Below are 14,386 nucleotides of genomic sequence, written 5' to 3'. Positions count from 1 at the left end.
CATTAGAATGAATGGGGGTGTAAGGCTGCTTCCTTTTGTTTAACAGTCACTGGTTTAAACAGCAGAAAAGGCTGTGAGTCACAGCGTCTGTCTAAGTTCAACATGAGTGTGTGAATCGTGTGTCCTGAAAGTCTTCCAGAGACCTCAGAGACAGTTTGTTTCTCAAACACAAAAACAGGATCTCACTAAAGCAACACAACGTTCCTATAACATCGCAGAAGTTTCATCAATGAGAAAAAAAAACCTTTTATTGATGAAGAATCACCTCTGTGATTATTAGTTCACACTGACTCAATAAATTAATGTGCGTTTGTGCGCAAGAGAGACTATAGATGTAAATTAACTTAAAGCTTTTCCTGGTGCAGCTAAGAAGCTGCTCACTGTCCTGTAAAACAGATAATCTATAAGTAAATAAATACAATAGTCTTTCAATGTAAATGAAATTGCCAAGTAGAATACAAGATACAAGAATTTCTTCGTTGTCACTGCACAATCCAAACTACATGCACACACACACACACTTCAAAATGTCACAGTACTGTACTTTTCTGTACATTTGTACCTTGAGACTCTTAAAAGACACACAACAGATTTTTGTTGATTTATTTCAAATTGAATAAACACACATGAACATTTGGTACATGACATTGGTCCAATATTAATATGAATGTGAACATAATATTTCATAGTCATATTTAATGTATTATTATTATTATTATTATTATTATTATTATTATTATTAATAATAATAATAATAATAATAATAATAATAATAATAATAATAATAATAATGATAATGATAATAATAGTAATAATAATAATTCATATTCAATCTGAAAACTTGTACAGTCACATAAACAATATAAACTACTTTGTAATTTACTGTATGTACACACACACACAGGGCTAGGGCTTTTACTGTGAGCAATGAATTGTGGATAAAGATGTAGCAGCTGCCTCACAGATGTGTGGCTTATTAACAGGAAGTGTCATTTGCCTTGGTAACAGGAAGAGGAGGTACCAACTCAATCTTTAAACTGAAAAAGAAATTTAAGAAAGAAAAAGAAATTAAAAGACAAACAGCAGCTCATACAGCTCATACATTTGATTGACACGTACTGGAGGTCTGTAGCTGATGCCCACCGATGATGTCGCCGCCCCCTTGGAGAACGATGCATTCTGATTTGTTCTGAGACTCTGTAGATCACAAACAACTTTCCTTAATTCCTTCCTTTTTTTATTCCTTACTTCCTTTCCTATTTCCTTACCTTACTTCCTTATAAGGTATTTCCTCTGTTTGTCTTTCCATCAAACCATCAGGCTCCACCAGCTGCTTCCTGTACACACACACACACACACACACACACACACACACACACACACACTGTATTAGTCTGAGTAACTGTGGTATTGTTTGTAGTGGCTCAAGACTTTCAATGAATCAATTAGAGAAGTCTGAAACTTTACAGCATTATATGTGTGTTGAGCTCAGGAACTATATGCAATAAATCAAATAATTTACAAGCTATAACTGTCTAATGTCATGATTAAATAAAATCACTGGATGTGATATAACAGTGTGTAATATGTGGACATCAGCTATGAAGGAATAATAGAACATCTATGACTTTGTGTCTGCACTGAATATCAACTCATACAAAGTATCAACAAATAAATATCAACACACAAACCACAGTAATACTACACAGAACTACAGTAACTATAGAACTATATTGAGACTAATTTTGGGTCAAATTTCATCACAATCCAGTGAAAACTCAGATGTTGGTGAGCCTGAGAACAGATTTTTTCATTTACATTTAGGTCATTTGGCACTTTGACATGCAGACAGGGGGAATCGAACCAGTGACCTTCCGATAACAAGACACTGACTCTGCTCCTGAGCCACAGCCACCCCCCAACTGACATAATGACATCAGAAAGTAATCAGAGTACTGGGTTAGAGTACAAGTACAAGTTAGAAGAACTGAGAGAAGTTCTGGACTCTGGATGAGACAGTGTGAGAGACTCCTGAGTTAATTGATACAAGTCGGTAATACACAACTTCAAATGTGTTTATTTTCTGTAAATACATTTGAATGTCTTATTTTCTGTTTTTGTTTGTTCTCACAGAGCAGGTGAAGGCCAAACACATAAATATGCACACACAGACACACACTTACTGGATGTGTTTCCATGCAAGGGCACTGGGACTCCGTCTTAAGAGAAGAGACAGTATTAGCATTAGCATCAGCTGCAAATGGATGATAACTGAAGCGTAATGGAGTTGTAACACAACACATATGTAAGCACTGAGCTCTTATTGGCTAAAACTGGCATATTAGCTGAATTATAGCATCAGCCTCAATGTTTAACAAATAACTTTAGCATTGATTGTTTCTGACAAAGATTTGTTGTTTACATACGATCTGGCACGGCAGCGGCAGGTGGAATCAGAACTGTGACCACAGAAAAGAGGAAGACTATTGAAATGACTGCAGACAGAGGCGACTGAAAGATGCCGAACAGACAGAAGTTATTACCGCTTCTTTGTTCTTCTTCTGCATCGGGTGCTATGACTCTCCATTTTCTCTGATTCGCTGCCACTGCTTGTGTTGCCATGGGAATGAGACCTGGAAAGAAATGTTTACAGTTGCCTGAAAAATCATGTTGACAAAGTTTTTCAAACCTTTTCAAAACTTCTGAAACTGATCCTCAATTCTGCAAGTCAAAAACTGTAGAACATTGTCTAAAAAATGAAAATTTTCATTTAAAAAGCTGTCAAACAACTTATTTCTTTCAAAGTCTTTCAAATTAAAACAAGGAAATAATTTTTTATGACACCTCCTCCCCCTCCGTCTCATTGGTCGATCTCCATCCAGACTTCTGCTTCGCCTAAAAGTCAAACACAAAGTTAGTTATAAATCACCTTCCTTCTCTCCTTCTCTCCTTCTCTCTCCTCCATTACCTCTGTGGTCTTCCTCCCTTATCATCTTCCTCTTCTTCGGTGTTCGGAGGAAACCTCAGGTTGAAAAGGCCACTGGTTCAAAATTATATAACGCAATAACACATATTCAATAAATACTCAGATTGCATTAATAAGGTAATCAGAGCACACTCACAATGTAACAATTTAATTATTATAACAGATATATTTATTTTCAGGCAGTAGTCAGATTACATCCATAATTTAATCAGACTACATTCTCTTATATAGTGTTCGGATCTTGTGTTATTTTTCTTGTTGTGTTTAGATTACACAGATTATTAGATTATTTTTTACTTCAGAGAGCCGCTGTTTTCCCATGGTGCACTGGGCTTCACATTGTCCTGCTCTGCTCCACCTTCCGACCTACAAGTATGAAAGGAGCTTCATCACATGACCATGTACCACGACATCAAAAATATTTTGAATTTAATTGGATCTCACCTGTGAACAGCAGATGGCGCTGTATGCATCATTATCGGTTCACTGGCAACTCTCGATGTCTGATTGGCTGAAGAAGGGAGACACAGCAGCGATAGTGTTGTGTTCACAAAGTAATTTATGAAAACAAAACCTTTAGAAATTAATAATCCAGAGAAAACTTTAACTTGTAGAACTCAAATAAATCAACAAGTAAATCTAACATTGAGAAGTTATCGGCTGAAGCCTAAATACTGAGAATTATTCAAAATAAAAATATTAAAATGTAGATTATTCTGATTATTATCTTTTGAAACTTTGTGTGAATCATCTGAAGGTGAAGTGAAAATGAAACAGATAACATTGATTGTGTTTGAAGTCAAATTAATAAACGTAATATCAGCAGTTGAATAGTGATGCTATCATTAATAACAACAACAAAATAATCATGATAATAACAAATTGGGCTCACTGCGATTTTTTGCTCTCATACAGACATCTGCTGTTTTGTTGTTGATGGATTTGATTCTCAGTCCACCAATGTTCAGCCGAGGAAAAGCCAGAGTGGGAGAACGAGCAATACTACACATGACGGAGAGAGAGAGAGAGACAGACAGACAGAGAGAGAGAGAGAGAGAGAGACAGACAGAGAGACAGACAGACAGAGAGAGAGAGAGAGAGAAGAAGAAGAAGAAGAAGAGCTCCCTCAGCCAGCTGGTCCGGAGGCTCTGTCCAGACAACCTAACACGGCCCGGACGGCCTCGGGACCACAACACCAAGCCAGTCAGACCAAATCAAATTATCAGCCAACAAAAAGAAATCTATATCACATACTGTAAGGACACAACTAAAACACAGAGTAAACTAAAATGTTATCTGACTGAAAAAGAAACTTCACATTAGCAAATTATCTGAGCACAGTAAGAGATCCTAAATTAAGAAAAGCCTTGACTATGTAACACAGCCGAGCTGTAGAGAAGGGTCGACACAGACAGAGCTGCTGCCAGAGGAGGAGAGACTCTGCTCCCACTGTGACTGACAACAGGTCAAGTCACAACTACATTTCCTCACCTCATGCCCCAAATACCAGGCTCTGAGGAGAAATAAACACTTACAAATAAAATCTTGAACATATTATTTATTATATATTGCAGGTGTTTACCTGTCGTGTTTCAGTGTGTGTGTTGATGGTCTGGACTCAGACATCCTGAATGGATACATAAAGGGTCAATCAAAAAATCAATCAGTGTGTGTGTGTGTGTGTGTGTGTGTGTGTGTGTGTGTGCGTGTGTGTGTGTGTGTGTGTGTGAGAGAGAGAGACCTGAAGAAGATGTGGTGTTGGACACAGCACTTCCACAAACGCTTACAATCGGATCGATCTGACGTCTGAAAGAAGAATGACGTCTCTGAACCCTGAAATCCAACAACCATTAGTTTTGGATCTTATTATAAATGTTCACCCTTCTCTCATCTTTACATTATGTTAGCTTTAGCATTAGCATTAGCTGTGCATCAGGATAATTATATATGTATGCTAACACTGTTATCTGCTGACAAAACACTGTCAGTGATTCTTCATCTCATGTTGGTTTCATCACGTGGGATTATTTGTCTTAGTGCACAAGTTCTTCTGTTTACATTACTGAATATGTTTATTTTTCTTTGATTCATGTTGTAGAAACATTCAATAAATATTAGTTCCATTTCACTGATTTACACTGTGTTATCTGTGACAGAAGAGTTTAAGTGAGTTGTTATTGTTAGCATGATTATTAGCATTTGCATGTACAGCTACAACTTAGAGGCAGTATTACTGGCATTCAGCATTAGCATCAGTCAGCATTAGCATCAGTAAGCATGTAGGAACTCACCCTCTTTCCGCTGACCCGGAGCTCAAACGTCTCCTCTTTGAAGTGAAGCTTGATGATCCTCTGCCTGAAGGAACATGACCACATTATTTATATCCACACAAACTTCATGTTACTTTATGTTCTTTATATTTACATAAACATTTACTAAAGAATTTTATTTACATATATGAGACTATTTACTCACAACCGAAAACATATACATCTATTTATTTATTTATTCATAATTAATGCTACCAAGGCTGTTAATGAAAAGAGTGTGTCATTCTTAACAAAATAGACAGAACAGGCTCAAAGGTAGTTAGTGAGGTCTCACTCCTACCAGAAATATTTCCCCACCAGCACTTTGTTCTTATAGATGACCACACCCACTGGAGTTGGACCCAGGAAATACTCAGTTTGATTCTCACCCTGTCAGGAATCATGGGAGTGAAGACAGGAAAAAAACAGACGTTATGTCAATATATTTCTTCTGGTTCTTCACTGGTTAATCAACATGTCACATGACAAAGAGGCACAACATCAAGTTAAGGAACAAGGATGAAGAAGTATTGATCTGTGATCTTACATAGGCAACAAACAGAGAGACTCCAAACATCTGCAGAGAGCTGCAGAGGGACAGGAAGTGATGCTGAGCCACAGGACGAGAGACACCTCTAGACAATGTGTGAGAGAGAGAGAGAGAGAGAGAGAGAGATCTCAGGAGTATGTGATTTTATTGATTTTACACAGTCATTACATTCACACTGGGTGATGCATGTTAAAGCTTTTGCACCAGTTTATTTAGGTTTTGTCTATTTCTGCCTCTCATCTACCATTATAGAGCAGATGAATATAAAAACATTAACGACCTGCCATTTAATCAGTATTTTAATTTGGTTACCCTGCTGCATCACTCTTCTTTTATTTCATTATGAATTATGCATTTTGAATCCATGTCTCCCTGTTCTTCAGTGTGGAGTGACTGAATGTGACAGATAAACTTTGAAACAAACTTTAACCTCTTAGTACAAAGACTGTAAATACAGAATACAGATGATCTTCTCACCAGTGTGAGTGTGAAACAGTTTATCTTTATAACTTCTATATTAGTTACATTTTTCTTTTCATGTGTGAAGTGAAAATGTTTTTTTTCTAGAAGACTTTTTTCTTTGGTAGGATAATTCCTTCAATGTGTTTGTTTTTGTAATTCTGAAGGAGCAGGACCTCTGCACTGGCAACACATCTGTTGTGTCAGCAGGTTGCGTGTCATGGTTGTCATGTCTTTGTTTTTGTTGAGGTGAAAACATTTTTTTTTTTTTTTCAATTTGTTTAATGCTCAAAGAAATTTTTTTCTCCTGAATAAAACAAAGTCCCCCAGTGGGGAAATTAAAATTTCTCCTGAAAATATGATTTTTTCACAAAGTGATTTCAAAGAGGGAAAATGAAGGAAAATATAATTATCCTGGTATATCTGGTTTTGCAGTGAAACGCCATAGCTTGGTGTGGTGATGTGTGGGTGTCAGTCTATAGTCCATGTGAGTGATGTGTTGGGGACCCCCGCTTCTCAGCTTAAAGGGATAGTTTGTGTTTTTTTGAAGTGAGGTCATATAAAGTACATATCTATAGTACATTTTTGTCAACCATAGAACCGCTGTATCCCTACGCAGTTGTGCTAATGCGGAGGGATACGGAGAGTTACATTTCATTTATATCACAAGTAAACCTCTGGTCCAGCAACTGGGCCTCGCACTGTATTTCGCCACTCACAGATCAGCTGTTGCCCAGTTGCGCAAATGCGTAGGGATACGGAGGTTCTACGGTTGAGAAAATGTAGTGCCAAAATAAAGGCCGGTCTGACCGCAATATAAAGCGGGGTGAATTTTCCCTATACAACGTACACTTGAGCTGTTATAGATTTTCTATGGTCAGCCTTGTTTTAGGTGGTTTATTTCTCTTTTTCTCTGGACTCTGTTCACTGCAGTACAAAGCTGAGCATCTGGGCTGGAGCGACTCTCTACTTCTCCAAACTGAGGCTGCGCTGATCGCTGATTACGGTAGGAAACAGATCGACTATAGATATGTACTTTATATGACCCTACTTCAAAAAACACAGACTATCCCTTTAAGATCAAGATTAAGCAGTTAAGATGTTTGCTGATAAATGAAGCTGCTACGTTGTTCTGATCCAGCACGTTGGTCCTGCTAGTGATCGTGAGCATCATTACTGTGTTTTAAACTGGAGACGAGACCAAACTGAAGTGAAAGTGGAACTAAATGTCTGCTGTGTTCCCTCTGTAGTATTTATCCATGGTAAATAACACATCCTGGTGCTGACCCAGTCTGCTGTGCACATGATTTTCGGACATGTCTCTGCCAGGCTTATGTGACTGGCCACCAGACCTTGACGTTGGGTTTCTCCAAAATTTGAGCAGGATTCAATTGTTTTGTTGCCACCAGTTTGGGTTTTCTTGCAGAACCCCCCTGCATGCTGCACCACTGCAAAAATGGACAAGCCTTATTAAAATGGGTAAAACCTGTGTTTTCGCTGCAACACCAGATCCAATGTGAATCCCGCCTTAGAAAAGGATCACCAGAAGTGTTTTCTCTGGCCCCTCAGGGCTGCTGTATATAAATGTTGACATTAAAGTCAAATTAGATTCAAATTGTGTTCTAGCTACATTTAAACCTACATTGAATACAATTGCTCTTCTACATTTCACAATATGCAGTAATTTTCTTTGCTTTTGGTTAATTGAGTTGTTGAGGTACGCTATATTGCCAAAAGTGTTTGCTCACCTGCCTTGACTCGCATATGAACTTAAGTGACATCCCATTCTTAATCCATAGGGTTTAATATGACCAGAGTTGCCAACTCTCCCAATTCACGATTTTTAACCCTATCTCCCTCGATGCTCCTGGTCAGTAATTTTTCCCATTAATCTCCCGATTTTACAGTGAAGGAAACAAGTAAGATTGTGGGGGATATTTGTCGCAGTATCTGGCAACCCTGGCCTGCCTGCGTGGATGAGCAGGGGCGTGATTCTTCCTGATAAATCCCACAATCCGGGTTTTCCAACCTGAAAATGAGGCTCTCATGAATCATGCAAATCCGTTTGTTTTTTTTTTGGGGGGGGGGGGGGGGGCACAGGTCAGGTATTGGTAAACATAACAACATTTGATTTTGATGATGACATGATTTTTGTAGGTTTAACATCACGGGAGAATGGCGAATTTAAGTTGCACACAGTGAAAGAATTAAAGCCTAAGTTATCTTGAAATCAATTATTATGGGCATTACTGCTATTTGTATAATTTCTGCAAGTCACTGTTTAAGTTGAGTGACTGAAATCCTCGTCATCCTATTCAAAGGCTGCAACAGGCAACTCATCTAACCGGGGTGAAGTTAGTTTCAGGTTGGATATTCACTGGGGTCCAGCTGAGACTTTACTGAGGTTCCTCCAGTGTGAGCAGCAGGAGGACGGTCAGCTCACCTCCAGAGTCTCGGCTCAGTCACTGACTGATTTAGGGACCGTCATTAAATTACTTAGCATACATATATTAATACAAAATAACTGCAGTTTTTTCAATATCTTCCATGTCATGTGACCCAGTGACTTCAGCAGCAGATTGTATTAGTAAACTGGACGAATGAGACACACCTATTTTTATCGTACTTTACTGCTTCCTCTATTTTATATGAATATTAACATGCAGAAATTATGATTTTTTTTTTTCTCAATAGCTGCCATGTCATGTGGCCCACTGACTTCTGAAAATAATGGTAAAACATTTCTGTAATTTTCAAGCAACAATGTCAGCTCCCACATTATTTTTTCTCATGTCTTAGACTCTGATTCTGAAATTCTGGAAATGATTTTTTTTTTTTTTCCAAAAAAATCTCACCAGTCGGTGAGATTTAAAGGGTCAATTTTCAAAATTTTCTTTCAGCTCAGAGCACCACTGCTATAAAAAATTAAGGGGAAACACTGTGTTCTAAGAATTCTGGACATGTGTGGTTTAAAATACAAGGCAAGAAATTATGACAAATAAAACGCACACCTGGCGAAGGAACCTTGTTACTTGGGCCGATACACCAATGAGAAAAATCTCCCTATTTTTCACAACCAAATGTTGGCAAGTATGATATGACATTGTTCCCTTTCCAGCTATAACAGCTTTAACTCCTCTAGGAGGCTTTCCACAAGGTTTAGGAGTGTTTATGGGAATTTTTGACCATTCTTCCAGAAGCACATTTGTGAGGACACACACTGATGTTGGGCGGGAAGGCCTGGCTCTCAGTTTCCATTCTAATTCAGCCCGAAGGTGCTCTGTCAGGTTGAGGTCAGGACTCTGTGTAGGCCAATCAAGTTCATCCACACCAAACCCTCTCCTCATGTCTTTATGGACCTGCTTTGTGCACTGGTGCACAGTCATGTTGGGTTACTGTTCCCACAAAGTTGGGAACATGGAAATGTCCATCATCTCTTGGTATGCTGAAGCATTCAGAGTTCCTCTCACTAGAACTAAGAGACCAAGCCCAGCTCCTGAAGAACAACCACACACCATAATCCCCCTCCACCAAACTTTACACTTGGCACAATGCAGTCAGACAAGTACCGTTCTCCTGGCAAACACCAGACCCAGACTCATCCATCAGATTGCCAGATGGAGAAGAGCGATTTGTCACTCCAGAGAACGTCTCCACTGCTCTAGAGTCCAGTGGCAGCGTGCTTTACATCACTGCATCGAACACTTTGCATTGCACTTGCTGATGTCTGGCTTGGATGCAACGGCTCGGCCATGGAAACCCATTCCATGAAGCTCTCTACACTGTTCTTGAATTAATCTGAAGGCCGCATGAAGTTTGGAGGTCTGTAGTGATTGACTCTGCAGAAAGTTGGCGACCTCTGCACACTATGAGCCTCAGCATCCGCTGACCCGCTCCGTCATTTTACGTGGCCGACCACTTCTTGGCTGAGTTGCTGTCATTCCCAATCGCTTCCACTTTGTTATAATACCACAGACAGTTAACTGTGGAACATTTAGAAGCGAGGACATTTCATGACTGGACTTGTTGCACAGGTGGCATCCTATCACTGTACCATGCTGGAGTTAACTGAGCTCCTGAGAGCGACACATTCTTTCACAGATGTTTGTAAAACAGTGTGTGTGCCTAGGTGCTTCTTTTATATACCTGTGGCCATAGAAGTGATTGGAACACCTGATTTCAATTGTTTGGATGGGTGAGTGAATCCTTTGGGCAACATATTGTGTTTGTTTCATACCTGAGTGTTTTGTAGATGTGTCGTATTTCCTGATGTTCCTCGGAATCAAACTTCAGCTCGCTGTGATCTTCCTGCTCCGCTGGGGAGAAAATAAGAAGAACAATAGTCTTCCAGCGTTTGCTCGATGACGTTTATCTTCAGCTATTGTGTTTGAATATATTGTGCTAACTTTTTAGAGAACAATGTGACAAAAACATCAGGTACAAATCCAACAGGTGACATAATTGATGAAAAAGCTGATGTGATTTTGAATTGTTTTCTGACCAAGTAGCATCAGAGCAGCGAGGCGTGGCCTGAGGTGGGCGGGTACTGGCAGACGACCTCGACGGACATCCTGACAGACCTGCAGGTAAAACTGATACCTGACAGAAGACACATTCATTTAAGAAGATTTCGAGCATTTAATTATAAATGCAGCCTGACAGAATCAAAACATAACAGTTTAATTGAATTAATAAATACATTTCTGATCTAAATGTAGAAAATACTAAAATACTGATAACTTTCATGAAACGCTGGATTAATAAATAATGAGCGTACCGAGTAGTCTCGTCTTTCAGTTTTGACGGATCCTCAGTGTAAAATTTGACACCAAAGTAGAAAATATATGGTGGCCCAGCTGTGACAAAACAGTTCAAAAGAAGCAGACATTGTTAATCAAAGTATGACATTTCTTTGTTGTAAAAAACGTGACTCAGTCACAGTTGTTGTTATTGTTTCAGTGAATTCAGATAAGTGAAATTATTTGTTCTGCAATTCATATACAATTTTTTAAATCTATGTTGTGTGATGAAAAATGACAAATATATAACAACAATACGTTAGCATTAAAAGTCAGCAGGTTTAATGAGATGAATGCTTGTTTCTTGTTGTTAAATGTCTTTGCTTTCAGTTTGTTTGTTTGTTTGTGATTAGTAAAACTTACTGAGGTCTCGATGTTGTGAAAGAGTTTTTGAAGGATCCAACCAGTTCTGATCAAAACAAAAACACATCTAAATTCAATAGAATACAACAACAATCTTAGTTAAAGAATATTCTACAACAACAACAACAACACAAAGAGTGTTTCAGAAATGTGTCTCTGGCTCCCTGTCCTCCCTCATGAAGCACATAGGCCCCTCAATAGCCCAAATACTTGTGAGGGCCTGCAGAGTGTCCATCATCCGATAATAAGCATGTTCCACCCACAGTCGGGCCTTCAACAGTCCCTTCAGAACCGACACTGGCTCCACACTGCCCACTGTTTGAGCTTGGTTTCTGCAGGTCAGCCAGATGGCCAACTTCACAGAACCATATACAAAGTTTAGCAATGTGTAGACAGACCTCTTCTTGACATAGTATATTGGGCCAAAATGAAACAAATAAAAAGAAAAAACCTCCCCAAGACCCTGAAACCAGCTTTTTAAGAGCTCAAACAAAATGTCCAGACAAGAACACGGAACAAATAAATGGTCTCAGTCTGTGAACAGAGAATACATCCCTCCCTTGGATCAGGATCAAGGTGCACTCTGTATTTGTTTGTAGCAATTGCACTGTGCACAATCCTTCACTGGAGGTCTGCTGTCCACTTTTCAACGGACAGCTTGTACACGGACCGTCAGCTGCCTTTCAGGGAAATGTCTGGGCCAAAGAACTCCATCCACCTCGGCACCTCCATCCCTGCCAGAGACGGCACATTTAGTTTGATGCTGATGTGTTGAAGTGCTTTTTTCCCTGCAGCCTGAATCTTGTCCAGATGAGGAGTTTCAACTGACAGCAGCGTGCAATCTTCTGCCATCTTTTTCAGGTGTTGAGGCAGAATGTGAGACATTACATAGTTGTCCATTCAGTGATCAATGTGCTGTAAGGAGTAGGATCAGAGTGTGAGAGGAGGAGGGAGAATGCCTTTTGGTGAGGTGTCAGAAAGCCACATGAGGAAAATTCTCTCTACAGGAGGGTTACAGGAGGGTAGATAAGATGACATTTACTGTCCAAATAAAACATCACAGGGTCACTGTCCTGGGAAGACATGGTCAACCCACACCTCAGGGAGCCACTGTTTTGGGAAGAAATGATTGATGCCTGTTGTAAATGCAGGTAACCTCCTCTCTGTTCTGTATTTAAGTCAGTAACATTTGGAGAGCTGGAGAGAACGTTCTGGACCTTCCCTCCTTGCAGCATGTAGTAAAGAGATCTGATTCATCACCCTGAGTCTAAAATTATTAAGAGATTTAGCAACTCTCTTCCTCACAAGGAGAATTTCCACTACATTACAGCACAGACTTCCTCCACCACTTTTTGGATCAGAGCCAGGGTTAGAGGCTGTTGAAGAACAGATGTTCCTCAAACAGCCACAGGCCCAGAGTCTCTTTAGTGTCAGGAGCCAATCCACTCAGGTCCATGCCCTCAGGTTGGAGGAGGAACAGGTGTTTTTCATAGTCCAGCCAGCAGCTCTTCTCAGCAGCCAACGAGCCGTGTCGCACCTGCTTGGGACACAGTCATGAAGAAGTTTCTGTTCAGTCTTGAGTCTAAATGAGGCGATCTTAGACTGGATACTGATCAGTCCTTGTCCCCCTTCAGACCCAGGTAGATAGAGGGCAAATGTCTGGATTCAGTGTTTCCCAGACCAGAATAAGTCCAGGGTGGCTCTCTGAATGTCCTCTATCAGGCCTCTCGTGGTGTCAGTGCTATTAGTTTGTGCCAGAAGGTCGAGGCAACCAGAACTCTTCCCTATATGACAGCTGGTCATCGTACACGATTATCAAGTAGCACTGACACTTATTCAATCACTCGATATGTTATGTATGTATGTGTGTGTGTGTGTGTGTGTATGTATTGCCCACAGTCAGTCACAGAGCTGCTCTGTCACATCACACAACAACACAGTGATGTCACACATCAACACAGTGTCATCAGTTGTCTACCAGGAAGTGACGTGTTGTTGTTACAGTGACATCACAGTGGTTCGGTCAGTAAGGTCTCTTATCATATTAACACTATATAGAATGCACACACACACACACACACACACACACACACACACACAATGCTCTGGTGTATTTTCTTGGTCTTCTCACCGTCTGTTGTTTGTTGTCACAGAACCTCAAACCAAAGAATTCGACCTCGACCAGGCGCAGGTGAGAGAATACCTGCTGCAAGATGGCTGCCGCTTTTGAAGATTTCTGAGGATAAAACAGATTTTACTCATCGTCTCATTCACGTGACAAGAACAGGAAGTTCTCACTCACCTTGATGCCTTGCTCGGCCATAAGCGTGATCTTCTTCTCATCCAATAGCAGCACCTCCCCATAAAATTCCTCTCGGTTACCACGGAAACAGGCCATTGTTACTTAAAACAAAGAGATCATTTAATATGCCTGTAGCTTCAGGTGAGACATCAACCAATCAGGAGCAGAATTACAGTTATCCCTGTTTGAATTATAAATAACAATTAAATGTACAGACAGAATGTGATCAAAAACAATGAAATAAGGATGAACTGATGAGCGAGTGATAAATACTGTTGGACTGGTTCTGTTTTCTTCTCAGTGAATAACAACACAGAACTTTTCCTCCTCACCTGCTGCTACAGGTACTTTCTTTTTCTTCTGCTTCTTCTGCCTCTTCTTTTCCTCTTCTTTTTATTCTCCTCTTCTTCTCCTCCTCTTTCTCTTCCTCTTCTTCTCCTCTTAATCTTTTTCTCTCCCTCTCTCTGTTCTGTTGTTCTGTTGCCATGGAGACAAGCTCCTCAGCCCCTCCCCCACACACTCTCTATTTAACCCATCAGAACCGGGACCCATTTTAGTTAAGTGTTTATTACAAGTGGATCACAATGGTTTTTTCTGGCATTTTTTCCTTCAAACTGC

The 14,386-nt window shown here is 39.9% G+C and overlaps 1 protein-coding gene across 3 annotated transcripts; it reads right to left on the bottom strand.

Moving 5' to 3' along the window:
* Window positions 1–659: 659 nt before the first annotated feature.
* Window positions 660–14,156, bottom strand: epb41l4a (erythrocyte membrane protein band 4.1 like 4A). 3 transcript variants are annotated; one of them, XM_037116247.1, is made up of 23 exons: window positions 14,101–14,156; window positions 13,769–13,869; window positions 13,598–13,702; window positions 11,467–11,512; window positions 11,082–11,160; window positions 10,806–10,903; window positions 10,542–10,620; window positions 5,843–5,930; window positions 5,597–5,685; window positions 5,278–5,341; window positions 4,728–4,819; window positions 4,569–4,613; window positions 3,879–3,988; window positions 3,431–3,497; window positions 3,284–3,352; window positions 2,969–3,040; window positions 2,845–2,895; window positions 2,544–2,633; window positions 2,427–2,459; window positions 2,184–2,219; window positions 1,269–1,337; window positions 1,120–1,197; window positions 660–1,037 (listed from the first exon to the last, which is right to left on the bottom strand). In XM_037116247.1, the coding sequence occupies exons 2-23, from the start codon at window positions 13,862–13,864 to the stop codon at window positions 977–979; spliced, it is 1,617 nt and encodes a 538-aa protein (XP_036972142.1). In that variant the 5' UTR covers window positions 13,865–13,869; window positions 14,101–14,156; the 3' UTR covers window positions 660–976. The 3 variants fall into 3 exon arrangements, with proteins under 3 accessions (XP_036972142.1, XP_036972143.1, XP_036972144.1); XM_037116248.1 differs by having other exon boundaries at window positions 1,144–1,197; XM_037116249.1 differs by lacking the exon at window positions 4,569–4,613.
* Between the last annotated feature and the right edge of the window lie 230 nt (window positions 14,157–14,386).

The sequence above is a fragment of the Acanthopagrus latus genome, chromosome 12 (genome assembly GCF_904848185.1).
Source record: "Acanthopagrus latus isolate v.2019 chromosome 12, fAcaLat1.1, whole genome shotgun sequence".
Lineage (NCBI taxonomy): Eukaryota > Metazoa > Chordata > Actinopteri > Spariformes > Sparidae > Acanthopagrus > Acanthopagrus latus.
The sequence above is the reverse complement of the archived record's forward strand: the minus strand, read 5'-3'. Positions and strand labels throughout refer to the sequence as shown.

What these genes read in the sequence shown, in the direction of transcription:
- epb41l4a (XM_037116247.1), bottom strand. Translation starts at nt 13,864, where the DNA reads ATGGCCTGTTTCCGTGGTAACCGAGAGGAATTTTATGGGGAGGTGCTG. An exon ending in TCTCTCTGTTTGTTGCCTAT is followed by an intron (nt 5,686 to 5,842) that starts GTAAGATCACAG and finishes GATTCCTGACAG; the next exon opens with GGTGAGAATCAAACTGAGTA. An exon ending in ATACCTTATAAGGAAGTAAG is followed by an intron (nt 1,198 to 1,268) that starts GTAAGGAAATAG and finishes TGTGATCTACAG; the next exon opens with AGTCTCAGAACAAATCAGAA.